The sequence below is a fragment of the Camarhynchus parvulus genome, chromosome 27 (assembly GCF_901933205.1).
Source record: "Camarhynchus parvulus chromosome 27, STF_HiC, whole genome shotgun sequence".
NCBI lineage: Eukaryota > Metazoa > Chordata > Aves > Passeriformes > Thraupidae > Camarhynchus > Camarhynchus parvulus.
In genome coordinates this window covers 5,143,423-5,163,851 of record NC_044597.1, presented here as the reverse complement: position 1 = coordinate 5,163,851, position 20,429 = coordinate 5,143,423, and the positions used below count along the sequence as shown (strand labels likewise).

The window sequence follows — 20,429 nt, the reverse complement described above, 5'->3', positions numbered from 1 at the left end:
CCTCCTCGTGGGATGCAACTTTGGGATCCTCCTCAAGGGATCTGCCTTTGGGATCCTCCCCCTTGAGGGATGCGACTTTGGGTTCCTCCTCCTTGTAGGATCTGCCTTTGGGATCCTCCTTGTAGGATCTGCCTTTGGGATCCTCCTTGTAGGATCTGCCTTTGGGTTCCTCCTCTTTGTAGGATCTGCCTTTGGGATCCTCCTTGTAGGATCTGTGGTTGGGATCCTGCTTGTAGGATCTGTGTTTGGGATCCTCCTCCTTGTGGGATCTATGTTTGGGATCCTCCTTGTGGGACCTGTGTTTGGGATCCTCCTTGTAGGATCTGCCTTTGGGATCCTCCTTGTAGGATCTGTGTTTGGGATCCTCCTTGAGGGATCTGCCTTTGGGATCCTCCCTGTGGGATCTGCAGGGATCTGGAGGAGGAGCTGACCCGATCTCGGCGTTGGGCAGTGAAGAGCAGCCCTGCCTTTAACCAAAAAATGATAACCAAATAATGGCTCAAATAATCATTAAAATAACGATAAAAATTAAAATGATCACATTCCTTCCCAGCACTCGCACGAGTTCACGCCCCCAACACGCACTCACATCCATGGGGGCGGTTATAGGGCGGCGGCCGGTCCATGGGATCGGGTTTGGGATCCTCCTTGTGGGATCTGAGTTTGGGATCCTTGTGGGATCTGCCTTTGGATCCTCCTTGAGGTATTTGAATTTGGGATCCTCCTCCTTGTGGGATCTGCCTTTGGGATCCTCCTCCTTGTGGGATCTGCCTTTGGGATCCTCCTTGAGGTATTTGAATTTGGGATCCTCCTCCTTGTGGGATCTGGGGTTGGGATCTGTGGTTGGGATCCTCCTCCTTGTGGGATCTGCCTTTGGGATCCTCCCTCCTTGTGGGATCTGCAGGGATCTGGAGGAGGAGCTGACCCGATCTCGGTGTTGGGTAACGAAGAGCAGCCCCGCCTTTCCCCATGGTTCGAATAATCATTAAAATAACGATAAAAATTAAAATGATCGCATTTCCCTCCGTGCACTCGCACGAGTTCACGCCTCCAACACGCGCTCACATCCGTGGGGGCGGTTATAGGGCGGCGGCCGGTCCGTGGGATCGGGTTTGGGATCCTCCTCCTTGTGGGATCTGCCTTTGGGATCCTTGTTGGATCTGGCTTTGGGATCCTCCTGGTGGGATCTGCATTTGGGATCCTCCTTGAGGGATCTGCATTTGGGATCCTTGTTGGATCTGGGTTTGGGATCCTCCTGGTGGGATCTGCATTTGGGATCCTCCTGGTGGGATGTGACCTTGGGATCCTCCTTGTGGGATGTGACCTTGGGATGCTCCTTGAGGGATCTGGCTTTGGGATCCTCCTCCTGGTGGGATCTGCATTTGGGATCCTCCTCCTTGAAGGTTCTGCCTTTGGGATCCTTGTTGGATCTGAGTTTGGGACCCTCCTTGAGTGATGTGACTTTGGGATCCTCCTCCTTGTGTGATCTGCCTTTGGGATCCTCCCTGTAGGATCTGGCTTTGGGCTCCTCCTTGTGGGATCTGGCTTTGGGCTCCTCCTTGTGGGATCTGGCTTTGGGATCCTCCCTGTAGGATCTGGCTTTGGGCTCCTGCTTGTGGGATCTGCCTTTGGGATCCTCCTCCTCCTTGTGGGATCTGCCTTTGGGATCCTGCTTGTGGGATCTGCCTTTGGGATCCTCCCTGTGGCATTTGCGTTTGGGCTCCTCCTCCTCCCTGCGGGATCTGGCTTTGGGATCCTCCTTGCGGGGCCTGCAGGGCGCTGGAGGAGGAGCTGGCCCTGACCTTGGTGTTGGGTAACTTGTGATCCTTTTTCCACTTCATGCGCCGGTTCTGGAACCAGATCTTGATCTGGCGCTCGCTGAGGCTCAGGGCGTGCGCGATCTCCAGGCGCCGGCGCCGGGCGTCAGGTAGCGGTTGTAGTGGAATTCCTTCTCCAGCTCCAGCACCTGCTGCCGCGTGTACGCCGTGCGCGAGCGCTTGGGCTCCGAGCCCGAGAAATTGGGGTTCACTGCCATGGGGGAAATAGGGGGGGAAAAATAAAAAATAATAATTAATTAATCAGTGAAATCCCTTCTCTAATTGCAGCACCTGCTGCCGCGTGTATATCTGCGGCTTGCTAGCAGGCTCCAGGCCTGAGAAATTGGGGTTCACTGAGATGGGGGAAATAGGGGGAAAAATAATAAATAATAAATAATGATAAATAATAAATAATAATTAATTAATCAGCGAAATCCCTTCTCTAATTGCAGCACCTGCTGCCGCGTGCAGCGCCGTGCGCGAGCGCTTGGGCTCCAGGCCTGAGAAATTGGGGTTCACTGACATGGGGGAAATGGGGAAAAATAATAAATAATAAATAATAATAAATAATAAATAATAAATAATAAATCAGCGAAATCCCTTCTCTAATTGCAGCACCTGCTTCGCCTCCCCGCCGCACAAATTGGGGTTCGCTGCCCAGGGAGGGGGGAAAGAAAAGGGGGGAAAAAATATGAGAATATTAAAAAAAAAAAAGGGGGGAAATATGTGAAAATATAAAAAAAAAAAGGAGAGTGAAAATATTTTTTAAAAAGGGGGGGGAGATATGTGGAAGTATAAAAAATAACTGGGGGGGAATGTGTGGAAATATTTAAAAAATGGGGAGGGGAAATAGGTGAAAATACCAAAAATTGGGGGGAAATATGTGAAAATATTAAAAAATGGGGGGGGGGAGATGTGAAAATATTAAAAAATGGGGGGGAATATGTGGAAATACAAAAAAAGAGGGGGGGATATGTGAAAATATAGAAAAATGGGGGGAGGGATATGAAAATATAGAAAAATGGGGGCAAAATATGTTGAAATACAAAAAAAAGGGGGGCGAAGTGAAAATATTAAAAAGGGGGGAAATACAAAAAAATTGGGGGGGAAAAGTGAAAATACACAGACGCACAAAAGGGGGAAATATTTGGAAATACAAAGGAATGGAGGAGGGGGAATGTGAAAACATGAGGAAAAGAAAGGGGGGAATATGTTAAAACACACCAAAAAAAAGGGGAGGGGGAAAGATGCGAAAGGATGAAGGAAAAAAGGAGAGAAAATGTGAAAACACACAAAAGAAAGGGAAAAAAGATGTGAAAACACACACAAAAAGGGGAAAAAAAAACCGAGGGGAAGCACAAAAATAAAAAATAGGGGAGAACACACAAAACAGGGGAATACACAAGGGAAAAATAAATAAAAAAGGAGGGAAAAAAAGAAAAAGCAGAATTAACGAGCTCTTCTTTTAATGGATTCTTTCCCCGCCTCGAAAAAAAAATCACAAAAAATAAAGAAAGAATAGAAGAATCACATATTCTTTGGAAGGGGGGATTTGCTTTTTAAAAAAAAAAAAAATATAAAAGGGAATAATTTTAAAATTCCCCCCCAGAGCCGAAGTGCAAATCTCCGCCTCACGGTGGACGCGGATTCCGGGCTGGAGGTTTTTCTGAGCCCCCCCGTGCCCCGTGCGGGTGGAAATTCGCATTTGTGCGCTCGCAGCTTTGCCGGAATTCTCCCCAAAAGTTCCCCCCGGGCCCTTGGAAAGAGGCTGCGGGGTGGGAAATGCCTCCCTTTAAAAAAATAATATAAAAAAAGGGGAAGAAAAGATTAAAAAAAAGGAGGGGGGAAAAGGGAGGGGAAAAAAGGGAGGAAAAGAAAAGGAGGGAAAAAAAAAGGGAGGGAAAAAAAGGGAGGAAAAAAAAAGGAGGAAAAAAAAAAGGGAGGAAAAAAAAAAAAAAGAAGGGAAAAAAAAAAAAAAAAAAAGAAGAGGGCAGGGGAGGGGAAAACAGTAAAACTTTACTCAGCCCGCCACTTAAATACAAATTACCAAAACATAAAACTTCACTTAGGAAGATTCAACAGCCGTAAAAAAAAAAAAAAAAAAAAAAAAAAAAAGCAAAGTAGCCTGGAAGAAACTGGAGGAGGATGGTAACAGAGACTTCAAAGGCACATGGCCAAGCAGAGCAATAAAAATTTATGGAGGATGTAATTATAGCGCTCTGCAAAGCGGCGCTCGTAAATCTCCGCCGAGCGCTCCTTTTACAAGCGCCGCACAAGCTTTCCGCGGGCCCGCGAGGTGCTACTCCAACTATAAAGCGAAGCCCTTTTTTTTTCCCCCTTTTTTTTCCCCCCCGCACTTACCCGAGCTTACGTGGACTTTCTTCATCCAGGGGTAAAGCACGGGCTCGGCGGGGCCGCGGCTGCAGGCGGGGGGCGGGCTGGGGCTGCGCGGCCGCGGCTCGGCGCCTCCGCGGGGCTGCGCGGAGCTCGGGCACGGCGCGTACGGCTGCTCCGCGCAGGCGGCCCGCGGCTCGTGGTACATCGCCTCATGGTGGAAAGAGCTCTCCCGGTGCCTCTGGCCGCCGTAATATTCCGGCGAGTGATTGGGAAGGTAATCGCTGTGGGAATATTCTTCGCAGGGTGGGAACTTGGGGTCCACATAGTTGGAGTTGATCAGGAACGAGCTCATGGCCATTAATTTCTTGGGGCGGCGCGCGCGCGGGGGAAGGAAAACAATTATATCTATCTATATCTATATATATATATATCTGTATCTCCCTCTGTCCCTCTGTCTCTTTCTCTGCTTAAAATTTATTCGTGCGCCCCCCCAACCCCCGACCCCCACCCCCGACCCCCCCCCGCCTCCCTTTGGTGCTTTTCCTGTTTGGCGGAACCCTCCTACTTACTGTCAAGTGAACAAAGTTGGCTCCATGTGACAGCGCGGGCCAATGGCGAGGGCCACGCCGAGCCCCGGATAAGGAAACCTGCCCAGCCCGGGCTCTCCCGGGGCCCCCCAGCATCCCCGGGGAGGCGCCCGGGGGGCGTCCGCTGCCCTCCGGCCACCTCCGGCCACCTCCGAACACCCCCGGCCAGCTCCGGCCACCCCCGGCCCCCTTCGGCCACCTCCGGCCCCCTTCGGCCACCTCCGAACACCCCCGGCCACCCCCGGCCCCCTTCGGCCACCTCTGTCCCCCTCCGGCCACCTCTGGCCCCTCAGACACCCCGGCCCCTTCGGCCACCTCCGGCCACCCCCCGGCCACCCCCGGCCACCTCCGGCCACCCCCGGCCACCTCCGGCCACCCCGGCCACCCCGGCCACCCCCGGCCACCTCCGGCCACCCCCGGCCACCCCCGGCCCCTCCGAGCTCGCAGCGCCCCCCGGACCCGCAGCGACCCCCCCCAGGCTGCCCCCCACCCCTCGGGGGTGTGTCCCGGGCTGGGGGCAGCGCGCCCCCCCCTCAGAAAGGCGACAGAAAGGGAATAATGAGGGGGAAAAGCGGAATTTTCCGGGGGTTCGGGGGGCACCGCGGCGCTGCCTCCCCCCAGCCCCGGCCCCCGCAGGCGCAGCTGAGCCGCGCTCGCCGCCCCCGGGCCGGGGTCGCCGCCCCCCGAGCGGGGCTGCGGGAGCCTGGCAGAGATGGATGGGGCTGCGCGGGGATCGATGGCAAACGCGGCGGCCAATTCGGGGCGCCGCGGACCCCAAAACGCCCCGAAAGGAGCGCGGCCTCCCAGGCGGAGCCCGCGTTGACGAACAATTGTTACAAAAGGCAATTATTACAGAAAAACCAATTAACCCGGGCCCTGGCGCAGCTTGGCCTCGCCCTTCTGGCCATAAAGCGGCTTTAAAAGGCTTTGAAACCCCCCTGAAGCCCCCCAATTCCTGCGGGCAGACCCCAAACGCGCCCGAGGAAAGCGGCGGCAGCGAGAGATTTTATTGATTTTTGAATCCGTGTCAGCGCCCGGACCACACGAATTAAAGCAGAGGAGGGCGAGCCCCGCTCTGAAACGGCAGCGACAAAGCCCGCGACCCCTCCCCAAATTCCCCAAATGCCCCAAATGCCCCAAATGCCCCAAATGCCCCAAGTCCCCCAGACCCCAAATCTCCCCTCGCAGCTCCGCCGTTATCTCGGAGCCCTGATAAAGTTTTATCTCAGCAGCGCCGGAGTTGAGCTGAGGTCAAACCCAAGGATTTCTTTGGAGCCCTAAAGCGCTTTTCTGGTCAAACCCTCGTTTCCACCCTCCTGGGTTTTTTTTTAATTTTTAGGGTTTTTTTGGGGGTGGGGGTTTAATGGCTTCTGGGTTTGTAGTGTTTGTGTCAACTACATATTCCCCTAGATACGAATTTGTGACCCAACTTCCTCTACACAAATTCGGATCTACAGGGTACATATAGAAGACAGTTGCGTCCTCCTCGGTCTCAGATCTTCTCCTACCGCCACAATTCTCTTCTGGGGCAAAATTTGGGGTTTTTGGGAAATCGGGGCTGCACCTCACGAAAATTCCCCGCCGAGGGGAAAAGGCGATTCGTTAAAGCAGCGAGGCTGCAGAGCGCACGGAGAGGAAAATCGGGATTTCCCCACCTTTCCCTCCACACCTTGGACGTTATTTTGGGGTGAAAAAATTCAGTTCCTGGGGTGAAGGCGCGCAACGAGACGCGGACCCAAAAATCCGCCTTTTAAAAGAGAAATCCCCCAAGCTCCGTCCCCACCCCGCCCTGAAAGTCTCGTCACGATTTTCTGGTGGGCAGCGCAAAGATTTCATCCATTTTTCGTTGCTGGAGGTCGCCCGAGGTTTGGGTTTAGGCGTGCGGGGAAATGGTAAAAAAAGGAAAAAAAAAAAAAAAAAAAAAAAGAAAGAAAAAAAAAAAAAGAAAAGGAACAGATGAAAAGAAATCCAGAATGTAAAGGCAGATGGGACGACAGGTTTTTTTTTAATGACAGGCAATTCTTTTTACAACCCGAGAAAAAGATCAAAGGCGTTTCATTTCCGAAAAAAAAGGGATATAAAGCAATAAAATATTCATACTGTCTAGGTAATGAACCTTCATTCGGAACTAATGAGGGTAGCATCATGTTGAGATTTCGTTTAAAATTACAGTTGCCCAAGAGATTCAAAGTAGAGCAGCCCCCCTTTCTTTTCTCCTTTTTCCCCCCCTTTTTTTTTTCTTTTTTTTTTTTTTTTTTTTTTTTTTTTTTTTTGTATTTCAAAAGGCAGAACATTTTCAGGTCAAGTATCTCCCGAATTAATTGCATTTAAATGCCGCAGCGGAGAGGGCATCAGGGAAAAGCTGCATTTACAATTCCTGTCAATGTGTTCGGCGCATTCCAAGAACTCCCGCGTTTTCCATTAAAAAAAAAAAAAAAAAAAATTAAAATTTCCGGCCAAGAATAAAATCCCCCAATTCTGGATTTCTCGGGTTCTTTCAGGTGAATAATCGCTTTTCCTGCTCAAAGCTCCCGGCTAAACCCCGAATAACCAAGCGGAGCTTTAAGAACCAACCGAAAGCATCGAAAGAAACCCCCAAATCATTTCAGACCCTTTAAAAACCCCAACATTTCCGGCAGAAGCGGCGAAATCTTTTTGCACCGAGCAGAATTCCCCACCTCAAAATTCACCTTTTCCTCTAAAACCCGCCAGGAAAGTGGCGAGCCGAACCAACAACGCGGCCATAAAACAACAGAATAAACCCCGTTACTGCTCCTTTTATTTTTAATTTCATTTTAATCCCCTTTTTATCTCTTTTTTAGATTTTATTCCTCCTTCCCGACCCCTCCAAGCCGATTTATTTATTCCATTTTCTGCCGCCCCAGCACTAGAAATAGCCAGGCCTTATTCTCTATTTTTAACCCCCTCCCACATCCCTTAAAAAAAAAAAAAATTCGGATTTTTTTTCCTTTCCGCGGTGACAGCGCAGGGCCGGCCTTTGCCAACCAGCACCCCTAGCGTCGGCCAGAATTCATTTTTCCCCCCCAGAACACCTCGGAGAAATCTCCCCTGATCCCAAATTTCCGACCCTCGCTTCGCCTTTGGGATCCGGCGGAAATTTCTCACTGAAATTTTTTTTTGGGTTTTTTTTTTTTTTTTCCCATTTCAGAGCCAGCGCGGCGTGGCCTCGGGGACACCCCCGGCTTGTCATTTTTTACGAGGGGATCCCCAAAACCCTTTCCCAAAGTGGGGCTCCGGCCCGCCCAGGTGCGGTTCCTACCTTGGCTCAGCGCGGCTCCTTCTCCTCGGGGCGCTCCCGCAAAACTCGGGGAGATTTTGGAGGCGAAATCCTACAAAAACCCCCAAAAATCCGCGTGATCCCCTCCCCTCTGCCCCCGCTCTGCTTTTATAGCGCGATCATTGCCCCAAACCCCCAAATTTCCCTTTTGCTGCCCCTAAACCCCCAAATTTCCCTTTTGCTGCCCCCAAACCCCTAAATTTCCTTTTTGCTGCCCCCAAACCCCCAAAATTTCATCTCGCTGCCCCCAGATTTCCCTCTCGCTGCCCCCAACCCCCAAATTTCCCTCTGGCTGCCCCCAACCCCCCAAAATTTCCTTCTGGCTGCCCCCAAACCCCCAAATTTCCTTCTGGCTGCCCCCAACCCCCCAAAATTTCCTTCTGGCTGCCCCCAAATTCCCCTCTCGCTGTCCCCATTCCCCTCTCTCTCCCCTCCTTCCTCCTCCTCTCCGCCTCTGGCATTTTGAGGGGTTTTTGGGGTTTTTTTGGGGTTCTTTTCGGGGCCGCTCCCCCGCCCCGCTGGCCCCGCATTGTCCCGGAGCTGCCGCGGAGGCCCCGGAGCGCTGCGGGCTGGGAAAGGCGCAACTTTTGGTATTAATCTCATACTTTGGCAGTCTTTGTTAAACAGCGAGGCGTGTCCGCAGCCGCGCTGACCCGCGCTTCACCCCGAACTTTTAATTTTTTTTTTTTTTTTTTGCTCCTTTTTCTCCTTTTCCACCCGCCCCGAGGTGTTTCCCCCCCCCCGCTTCAATCTTTCCCCTCTCCGAAAATGGAGATTTATTTTTAAAAATTTGATTTTATTTGGCCGTCTCTTCCCTCCCTCCCCACCTCAGCGCTTCAGGGATTTTAATTTTATTTTTTAATTTTTTTTTTTTTTTTTTTTTTGGAAATTCGGGTGGGATTTTCTCTCCGAGGGGTTTATCCAGGGCAGAATTTGGAATAAATAAAACAAAAAATCTCGCGGCGCCTCTGAGGTGGATAAAGGCAGGGAAGGAGAGGTGGGGATGCACCCACACCTGCTTTGAGAGGGGGAAATCCCCATTTAAACCCCGGTCGGCTCCAAACTCATCGAAACGCCCCAAAATGGGAATATTTGGGTGAAATGAACATTTCGGCACGCGAGGAGCTGCGGGCAGGGTCGGGCTCCGCGTCCCTGCGGGAATTCCCTTTTCAGCCCCGCTTTTACCACCAGCTCCGACACGGCCATCAAGGGCGATTGGGGACGTAAATCGCGATTAAAAAGCGTATTCAATCGATTGTCGGGCGGAAAAAAAAACCAACAAACCCACCCCGAGAATGGGGGCAAAAAAAACCCCAAAAAACCAAACCCCGAAACGCCAGAAAAACCCTGACCCCGCGCTCAGCCGGAGAGATAAATTAGAAATATCCTCGAGAAGGATCCCTTTAATTTCCTCTGCCTGCCCTCCCCTCGCGCCCCTAAATTGAAATTTAAACAGCGCAGCGCAGAGCTCGGGAGGCGCCGCTCGCCCCGCTGTAAACAAACGCGCAGAAATTCCCATTTTTTTGGGGGGGGGATTTTATTGCCGCCAAACGATACCTGCTCGCTTTAATCCGGCGAGAACAAATGGGGTTTTATTGCCCATTACCTGCTCCAGAAAGCGGGGCAGGGAGGAGTGCGGGGCGCAGATAAGTGCGGTAATTACCGCGCGGGAGATGGATCGCCAGCGCTTGGAAATCCGCGGCAAATTCACGGCAATTAATTAAATTTCCCCTTATCAGGCGAAACAAAACGTTTTTCTCCCGGATTTTTCACCTCCGAGCCCGCGCGGGGAAAGCAAATGGATTTTCCAGAGCGCCTTTCCCAGGGCTCTAATATTCGCCCTTCTTTCTCTCCCGAGGGGAAAAATGAGCCTCGTGAGGGGGATTGAATCCCTGAAATGGTGAAAAGCTGGCAGGGAGGAGGGGAAAAAAGAAATCAAATCAAATCAGAATATAAATAAAATTAAGTTAGTATAAATATAACGGTAAATATGAAATAAAGACCAAAATGAAGACAAAAACAAAAATAAAAAGACAAAAACAAAACCAAAAACAAAAATAAGGACGAAAATGAAATATAAATGTAAAAGAAATAGAATGCAGGTAGAAAAAAGAAATAGAAAAATAGAAATAGAGAAATATAAAAATATAAAAAATATATAAATATAAAACATATATAAATATAAATATATAAAATAAAAATAATATATAAAAAATATATAAATATATTTTTAAAAGCCAGGGAGGAGAGGAAATACGCAGGGAATTTTTAAAAAATATATATATATATATATATATTTAATTCCATTTTTTTCCAGGAGGGTTCGCCTCGCTCTGAGTGTTTGCTTTAGGAGCGATGGAAAAGATCTTCCCCCGGTCCCAGTGCAAATAATATTTAAGAGTTTGGAGGGTTTCGAAGTCTGGCAGCGCAGAAATAACTTTGGGACGCCAAGGGAAATATTTATTATCTCAGTTCATTAAACTGCTGCGGCGGGCGGAGCGGAGCCGCGCTTGGAGCCAGGAATAAAAAGCATTTCAGCCCAATTCCGGCTGCAAAATAAAATAATGATATAAAAAAAAATGAAATAAAATCAAAGCGGGCTCCTTCAGCGGCCCGAGCCAAGCGGGCACTTCAAACCAGCGCCCTTCAATCCCTCAATAAATTGAATTTTCCAGCCCTCAGCCCTCGGTGCCGCCCATAAATCACCGCAGGTTTCCCACGCTGAGGTGGGAAGGGGAAGAAATCGCGCGGGATTTTTTTGCAATTCCGTTTCTTTACAATTCCATTTCTTTATAATTCCGTTTCTTCACAAAATTCCATTTCTTCACAAAATTCCATTTCTTTACAATTCTCGTGTTTGAAATCCCTCCCGGGCGCGGGAAGCGCGTTTCCGAGCCGCGATGTTCGAACAGATTCGCAGCGACCCTGGCAGATTTTCCTTTTTTTTTTTTTCCCCCTCGGATAATTTAAACCCTCTCCAAACAAAATTGACGCCGGAATGAAAATTATTTTTTAACTGCTCGCGTTAATATCCTAGAGGGACCTGGGCGTAATTGGATTTAATAAATGCATTTCCCTGAGATTCTGCTCGTTCCAGCCCAAACGGCGTTTCGGGGCTTATCTTAAAAATTGCATTTCCTCGCGGGAGAGACCTGAACCGACCTGCTTTTGAAAATTTTTAATGACTTCATTTTTTATTCTTTTTAATTTTTATTTTTTCCTTTCAAGCTGCATTTCTTTTTAATTCATTTTTATTTTTAACTATTATTTTCATTTTTGTTTAAAATTCCTTTTCTTTTTATTTACTTTATCCTTTATCCTTTATCCTTTATCCTTTATTCTTTATTCCTTATTCTGTATTCTTTATTCTGTATTCTGTATTCTTTATTCTGTATTCTTTACTCTGTATTCTTTATTCTTTTAATTAGATTTAATTTTTATATTATTTTTTAATTTCTATTTCTATTTCTATTTTTATTCTATTTCTATTTCTATTTCTATTTCTATTTCTATTTCTATTTCTATTTCTATTTCTATTTCTATTTCTATTTCTATTTCTATTTTATTTTATTTCTATTTCTATTTCTATTTCTATTTCTATTTCTATTTCTATTTCTATTTCTATTTCTATTTCTATTTCTATTTCTATTTCTATTTCTATTTTTTTTATATTTTTATATTTCTATTTCTATTTTTATTTCTCATTTTCAGCTATTACTTCCGCTTCTCTTATTTTAATCACTATTTTTAATTATCACTTTTACATTTTATACTTATTTTTACCTTTACGTTCATTTTAAATTCAATTTTAATTTTCAATTTTTAAATTTTTATTTCTCATTTTCAGCTATTACTTCCGCTCTTATTTGAATCACTATTTTTAATTATTCCTTTTACATTTTATGCTTATTTTTATCTCTATGTCCATTTTAAATTTAATTTTAAATTTTTTTTTAATTTCTCATTTTCATCTATTACTTCCGCTCTTATTTTAATCCCTATTTTTAATTATCCCTTTTACATTTTATGCTTATTTTCACCTCTACGTTCACTTTAAATTTAATTTTAATTTTAAATTTTTTTATTTTTAAATTTTTATTTCTCATTTTCAGCTATTACTTCCGCTCTTATTTTAATCCCTATTTTTAATTATCCCTTTTACATTTTATGCTTATTTTCACCTCTACGTTCATTTAAAAAATTTATTTTAATTTTAATTATTTTTTAAATTTCATCCCTATATTTCATTCTCCTCGATTCACTCTTTCCCCTCGGATTTTTTCCCATTTCCCGCGGCCATGCCCCGTTTATTCCCATTTTCCCCGCCCCTCTCCCCGCGGCTTTTCCTCCCCCTCTCTTTTCTTTCTCCGTGTTCCGTTCCCAGCCCCGGCTCCGTGCCCAGCCTGAGCTCGCTAAACTTTTGACCCTCCACTTTCTGACCCCGCGGCCGCCGCTCCCTGCGAGCCCCCCAACACCGTCTGCGGCCCGAAAGAGACAAAAACAGCAAAATAACCCTCAAAAAAAAAATGCTAAATAATGCTAAATAATGCTCGGCCATCCCCCCCTCCCCAGCGGAGAACGGCAAAATTCACAATTGGAGCTGCGCAGCGCTGGGGTGGAGCTCGGGGGGTTTTTTATTTTTTATCCCTGCCTTCCGCTTCTTTATCTGAAATATCAGATAGTGCTGATTCCCCTCCCTCTTTTTATCACGAAAATATCAAATATTTCTGATTTCCCTCCGGCTTTTTAGCTGAAATATCAGATAGTGCTGATTCCCCTCCCTCTTTTTATCTGAAATATCAGATAGTGCTGATTCCCCTCCCTCTTTTTATCAAAAATATCAAATATTTCTGATTTCCCTCCGGCTTTTTATCTGAAATATCAGATAGTGCTGATTCCCTTCCCTCTTTTTTATCTGAAATATCAGATAGTGCTGATTTCTCATTGGCTTTTTTATCTGAAATATCAAATATTTCTAATTTCCCTCCCTCTTTTTTTTAATCTGAAGTATCAGATAGTTCTGGTTCCCCTTTGGCTTTTTAATCTGAAATATCAAATATTGCTGATTTCTCATTGGCTTTTTTATCAAAAATATCAAATATTTCTGATTTCCCTCCAGCTTTTTAGCTGAAATATCAAATATTTCTGATATCTCATTGGCTTTTTTATCTGAAATATCAAATATTTCTGATTTCCCTCCCTCTTTTTTTAATCTGAAATATCAGATAGTTCTGGTTCCCCTTTGGCTTTTTAATCTGAAATATCAAATATTTCTGATTTCCCTCCCTCTTTTTTAATCTGAAATATCAAATATTTCTGATTTCCCTCCAGCTTTTTTATCTGACATATCAGATAGTGCTGATTTCCCTCCCTCTTTTTATCTGAAATATCAAATATTTCTGATTTCCCTCTCTCCTTTTTTAATCTGAAATATCAAATATTTCTGATTCCCCTTTGGCTTTTTTAATCTGAAATATCAGGAAGGGACAAAGCACAAAAAATTCTCCTTAACATTTCATAGCGTGATTTCACTTTTATTGGAGAGTGATAAAAACCAAATAACGCTGTGGCCCTGATGGTTTGACTTTTATTACTCAAGGGATTTTTACTTTTATTCAGTGAATTCCCCTCGCTCTGATATTTTGACTTTTTTTATTCAGGGAATTTTTACTTTCATTGCTCACTGAATTCTCTTCTCTTTTCTTATTTATATTACTTCCATTACCATCAACAATAATATTTCTCTAATATTTTTTTCTTTAATTATTTCTATTACTTCTATCACCGTAAATAATAATATTTTACTGATATTTTTACTTCTTTTATTCTGTGATTTATTTTACTGCTACTTTTACTTTTTTAATTCTTCGATTTCACCTCGCCCCGAGATTTTTACTTTTATTTCTATTACTTCTATCACGACGAACAACGACATTTCACCGATATTTTCATTTTATCCTTCAGCGAATTCGCCTGATATTTTGATATTTTATTCTTTTTATTGGTTTAATTATCGGGTATTTTTAGCAGGTTTTTTTTGGGGGTGTGAAGAGGTTTTGGGGTGAATCCGGGAGGTTTCGGCCGCAGCCCGGCCGTGAACTTGGTGTGAAGCGAGCTCTGCTGGCTGCTCGGGGGCGTTACAAGCCAGCCCAAAAAACCCCAATCCCACCCGAGAAAAATTCCCTTTTTTTTGCCCCAAAACCACCAGCGAATGTCCGAGCCCAAACCCCCAGCGCTGGGGTTTGTTTGGACTCCGGGGGTTGGTAAATAAATGAGATTTATATATAAATAAATGAAATATAGATATAAAAATAAATGAAATATATATAAAAATAAATGAAATATATATATAAATAAACGAAATATATATAATAAATAAATGAAATATAAATAAATAAATAAATGAAATATATAATAAATAAATGAAATATAAATAAATAAATAAATGAAATCTATATAAATAAATAATATATATAAAAATAAATGAAATCTATATAAAGAAACGAAATATATAAAAATAAATGAAATATAAATAAATAAATAAATGAAATCTATATAAATAAATTATATATATATATATAAAAGAAATGAAATATAAATATAAAGAAATGAAATATATATAAAGGAATTAAATATATATATAAAGAAATGAAATGTATAGAAAAATAAATTAAATATATATATAAAGAAATGAAATATATATTTAAATATATGAGCTAGATATTTATATAGAAGAGATACAGATATTTATATAGAAGAGATACAGATATTTATATACACCAGATACAGATATTTACATTTCTGGCTCGGGTGTATATATCCTGCACATGTTAAAAAGAGATAAATCACCCCAAAAAAATCAAAAATAACCCTAAAAAAAAACAAACTGCCCTTCTTTCAACGCTGGCTGTCAAAATAGTTTCTTTGTGGGGCTATTTAGGGAAACAGAACACGGGAAAAGCGCGGCGGGCTGGACACCTCTCGAGTGAAGTTCTCAACCTCCTTCCAAATGTCATTTATTTCACCTCAAACTGGGGGGGGAACGGGCAAAAAATCGGCTCGGAAAGGAAATTTCACTCCCAAATCCATCCCGGGCTTGGGAAGGGATCCCAGAGAGGAGGAGCTCAAAGCCATAAAAGTCATTTTTGGGGTTTTTTTTTGGGTTTTTTTTAATGTTTGTGGAGGGGTTTGGGTTGGGCGATGGTTATAAAATGGGGAGGAGGGAAAAATAGGGGGAAAAGGGGGAAAAATGGGAAAAAGGGGGGAAAAGAAGGGGAGAAAAGAGGGGAAAGTGGGAGAAATAGGGGGAAAGGGGGAGAAAAATGGAAAAATAGGGGGAAAAGGGAAAAAAGGGGAGGAAAGAAGGGGGGATAGGGGGAGAAAAGGGGGGAGAGTGGGAGAAATAGGGGGCAAGGGGGAGAAAAATGGAAAAACGGGGGGAAAAGGGGAAAAGGGAAAGAAAAGAGGGAAGGGGGAGAAAGGGAGGAAAAAGGGGGGGAATTGAGGAAAAAAGGGGGGGAAGAATAAGGAAAAATGGGAGAAAGGGGGGAAAGGGGGAAAGGGAAGATAAAAAGGGGGGAAAAATAAGGAAAAATTGGGGAAAGGGGGAAAAAAGGGAAAAATAGGGAAAGGGGGAAAGGGAAGATAAAAAGAGGGGGAAAGGGGGGAAAAAGGGGAAAATAGGAGGGGAAAAGGGGGGAAGGGAAGATAAAAAGGGGGGAAATGGGGAAAAATAAGGAAAAAATGGGGAAAGGGGAAACATGGGGGGAAAAGGGAAGAGAAGAAAAAAGGGGGGAATAAGGAAAAAATGGGGAAAGGGGGGAAAAATAAGGAAAAATTGGAGGGAAAGGGGGAAAGGGAAGATAAAAAGAGGGGGAAAGGGGGGAAAAATAAGGAAAAATGGGGAAAGGGGGGGAAAAGGGAAAATAGGGGGGAAAGGGAAGATAAAAAGGGGGGAAAGGGGGAAAAAATAAGGAAAAAATGGGGAAAGGGGAAACATGGGGGGGAAAGGGAAGATAAAAAGAGGGGGAAAATAAAAAATAATTCAAGAGAGGAGGGGTTGGGGCCGGTGGGAAGGCAGGAGCAGCTCGGAGCAGGAGCGATTTCTGTGGCTGCAATTGGCCTGTGGGGGAGGGAAAGGTTTCTTTGGGAAAAGCTTCCCCGGCCCGGGGAGGTCACGGCGGGGCTGGGCTCGGCCGGGGGAATCGGGATAAATAATCGGGAAAAATAATCGGGATAAATAATCGGGGTAAATGAAATAATCGGGATAAATAATCGGGGTAAATGAAATAATCGGGGTGAATGATTAGGATAAATAAAGTGAAATTCGGGAATTGCAGCCCAGGCTCCCTGAGCTTCGGTGCTGTGGTAATGAAAATAAAGGGAATTAAAAATAAAAGGGGGGGAAAGAAGGAGGAGGGGGAAAGGGAAAAAGGGGGGGGATAAGGAGAGGGGGGAAAAGGAAAGGGGGAAAGAGAAGGAAAGGGGGGAAGAAAAAAGGGGGGAAAGAAGAAAGGGGGAAAAGAAAAAAGGGGAGAAAAAGAAGGAAAGGGGGGAAGAATAAAGGGGGAAAAAAGAAGGAAAGGGGGGAAAGAAAAAAGGGGGAAAAGAAGAAGGGGGAAAGGGGAGAAAAAGCAAAAAAGGGGAGAAAAAGCAGAAGGAAAGGGGGGAAAGGCAGAAGGGAGGGAAAAAAAGGAAAAAGGGGGAAAAAGCAGAAAAGGAGGGAAGGAAAGAGGGAGGAAGGGGGGGAAAAGAGAAAAAGGGGAAAAACAGAAAAGGGAAAGAAAAGCAGGAGGTGGAGTGGAAGAAGAAAAGGGGGGAAGGAGAAAAAGGGGGAAAGCAGGAGAAAGGGGGAGGAAAAAAAGCCGAAAAGAGGGGAGAAAGAAGGAGGAAGGGGAGAAAAAAGCAGAGGGGAGAAAGAAGGAGGAAGGGGGGGAAAAGCAGAAAAGGGGAAAGAAGGAGAAGGGGAAAAAGACAGAAAAGGGGGAAAAGAAGAAGGAGGGGAGGGAAAAGAAAGAGGAAGGGGGGAAAAAACAGAAAAGGGGGAAAAGACAGAAAAGGGGGAAAAGAAGAAGGAGGGGGGGGAAAAAGAAGGAGGGAGGGGGAAAGAAAGAGAAGGGGGAAAAGACAGAAAAGGGGGAAAAGAAAGAGGAAGGGGGGAAAAAGCAGAAAAGGGGTGAAAAAAGAAGGAGGAGGGGAGGAAAAGCAGGAGGAGGAGGGGATGGAAAGAGCAGGAAAGGGGGGAAAAGGAGGAGGAGGGGATGGAAAAAGCAGAAAAGGGGGAAAAGAAGAAGGAGGGGAGGGAAAAGAAAGAGGAGGGGAGGAAAAGCAGAAGGAGGAGGGGATGGAAAAAGCAGAAAAGGGGGGAAAAGGAGGAGGAGGGGATGGAAAGAGCAGGAAAGGGGGGAAAAGGAGGAGGAGGGGATGGAAAGAGCAGGAAAGGGGGAAAAGGAGGAGGAGGGGATGGAAAGAGCAGGAAAGGGGGGAAAAGGAGGAGGAGGGGAGGGAAAGAAGCAGGAAAGGGGGGAAAGGAGGAGGAGGGGATGGAAGAGCAGGAAAGGGGGGAACAGAAGGAGGAGGGGAGGGCAGAGAGGGTGCGGGGGGAAAAGGAGGAGGAGGGGATGGAAAGAGCAGGAAAGGGGGAAAAGGAGGAGGAGGGGAGGGAAAAAGCAGGAAAGGGGGAAAAGGAGGAGGAGGGGAGGGAACTTGGCGCTCGCTGCAGCAGAAGCAGCGCGTCGCTGCCGCTGTCGGCGCTCGGAGCGGGCGAGGCTCCGCCGCCCTCCCCCTCCCCTGCCACCATCGCGGGCAGTTTCGCTCCGCTGGCAACAACAACACCAACACCAACAAAAAAAGCACAAAAAAGGCCCAAAAAGGCCGCGCTGGAGGCGCTGCGGGCCCGCCGGGCTGGCCCGGCCCCGCTGCGGGCTCGGCCCCGGCGCTCTGACCTCGGCTTGATCCCGCGATGAATTATTGATGAGATATGAGCTGCGCTCGCCGCTCAGAATGCAAACCCCATTATGCTGTGAAAATGGCGATTTAATCGTTTAGAATTGCTCTGGTGCGCCTTTTTTTTTTTTTTACTGGTTTTTTTTAATTTTTTTTAGCGCTCTCTCTCCTCTCTCTTTCTCCATTTGTGCCCCTTCGTTTTCAATTAATTCTCGTAATTAAATGCTGTAACTGATTTTAATCGGGGTTTTTTTTGGGTGTATAAAATGAGGAGGAGTTACCTCGGCTTTGGTGGGGTTTTTGGGGTTTTTTTTGGGGGGGGTTTAGTGCCCCCCAGTTGTTGGGTAGGAGGAAATTCTGATTTTAATTGGGATTTAATATTACACCTCACCCGGCGAGCGGGGAAAGGCCTAAACAGCACGAAAGCTCGAAAAAAAATTTTAAAAATAAAATAAAATAAAAATAAATAAATAAGAAATAAAATAAAATAAAATAACATAAAAATGAAATGAAATGAAATGAAATGAAATGAAATGAAATGAAATAATGAAATGAAATGAAATAAAATAAAAAAATAAAATAAAATAAAATAAAATGAAATAAAGTAAAATAAAATAAAATAAAAAAATAAAATAAAATAAAAAATAAAATAAAATAAAAATAAAATAAAATAAAAAAAATAAAATAAAAAAAATAAAATAAAAATAAAATAAAATAAAATAAAATAAAATAAAATAAAATAAAATAAAATAAAATAAAATAAAATAAAATAAAATAAAATAAAATAAAATAAAATAAAATAAAATAAAATAAAATAAATCAATGTCACTCAAGATGGCCTCAGCACGGCGTTACAACCTCGAGCTGCTTTTTGCGACCCCAAACCTCACAAATTTTCCCCTCCATCCCCAAATTTCTTGCTGAATCAACCCCGGAATTGAATTTGATGGGTGAAATTTCACCTTTTTTTCACCTTTCAGCAGCACCCTGGGCATGGGGGGCCCTTCCTGCCCAGCCCCCCCAATAAAGGCGGCTTGATGAGGGTTTTAATTAATCCAGATCCTCATCTGGGCTCTGGCAGCTGGGGAACCTTGGGTTTGGGGCAGAACAAGATGATTTTGGGGTTTTTTCCCCCCTTTAAATCCCTGGTGGTGACAGGAAAGCTTTGGGGCGAACACACAGGACAAGGGGGCAGAAAAAAAGGGGGAATTCGCAATAATGGGACATTTTTAGGGACAGAAAAAAAGGGAGAATTCGCAATAATGGGACATTTTTAGGGACAGAAAATAGGGGAATTTGCTAAAATGGGACATTTTTAGGGACAGAAAAAAAGGGGGAATTCGCAATAATGGGACATTTTTAGGGACAGAAAAAAAGGGGGAATTCGCAATAATGGGACATTTTAGGGACAGAAAATAGGGGAATTTGCGACATTTTAGGGACAGAAAAAAGGGGAATTCAAATGGGACATTTTTAGGGACAGAAAATAGGGGAATTGGCTAAAATGGGACATTTTTAGGGACAGAGCCAGGTGAGCTCACAGGGAGGGTCCTCACTTGGCATTTTTGGGGCAAAAAAACCCAAATTTCAGCGCCGGGTGTTCGCAGAACCCCAAACCCCTAGTTTTCCCCCACCTGGAGCCGGAAACCTGTGCACAAATATTCGATTTTGAGCCCAGAGTTTCCCTGTCCTGGAGGTGCTGGCCGGAATTAAATCACTTTGTGTTTGTCCTGTGCTCTGCAGCTGCGGAAGGAGCGATTGTCCCGTGCCTGACGTGTGCCATGGGAGCGGCAGAAAGGATGAAAAATGCCCCGGGAAATGCAAATCCCCGCCTACCTGCACGGTCAGAGCTGCGCTTTCCTGTTTACTCCCCTCACCGCTTCCTTTCGCACCAAAACGGGCGGGGTTTTTATTGGGTTTTTGGGGTTTTTTGGGTTTTTTTTTTTTTTTTGTGGTCGGAATTCATTTTTTCCTTTAAAAAAAGGAAACCTGGGCCGAGCCCGCGCTCAGCCCGTGACCCCGCGCAGGGTGGAAAATGGGGGACGGTGACACCTCGCAGGAAGAGGGAGGTTTGGCAGAGAAAAACACTAAAAAAAAATCATTAAAAAGCCCCAAATAAATCCCTTTTTGGGAGGGAAACCTCCATGAACAGCCCCAAAAATGCTGCAGGTAGAAATCAGAGCTCCTGGGGTGGAAATGCTCCAGGCAAGGGGACAGCATGGGGTGGGACCTGCGGTCACCCCAGCAAGGAGCTCATCCCATGGCTGGAAACCCCACTGGGAAACCCCACTGGAAAATCCCATGGCTAAAAACCCCATTGGGAAACCCTACTGGAAAATCCCATAACCAAAACCCCACTGAAAAATCCCATGGCTAGAAACCCTATTGGGAAACTCCACTGAAGAATCCCATGGCTAAAATCTCCACTGAAATATCCCATAGATA

At 45.1% G+C, this 20,429-nt stretch overlaps 1 protein-coding gene across 1 annotated transcript; it reads right to left on the bottom strand.

Moving 5' to 3' along the window:
• Positions 1-440: 440 nt before the first annotated feature.
• On the bottom strand, positions 441-4,764 carry HOXB4 (homeobox B4). The gene is given in 6 exon segments (XM_030966480.1): positions 441-657; positions 1,770-1,919; positions 1,922-2,028; positions 4,179-4,518; positions 4,724-4,743; positions 4,746-4,764. Coding segments are annotated over 6 exon segments (675 nt in total). The 5' UTR covers positions 4,750-4,764; the 3' UTR covers positions 441-603.
• Between the last annotated feature and the right edge of the window lie 15,665 nt (positions 4,765-20,429).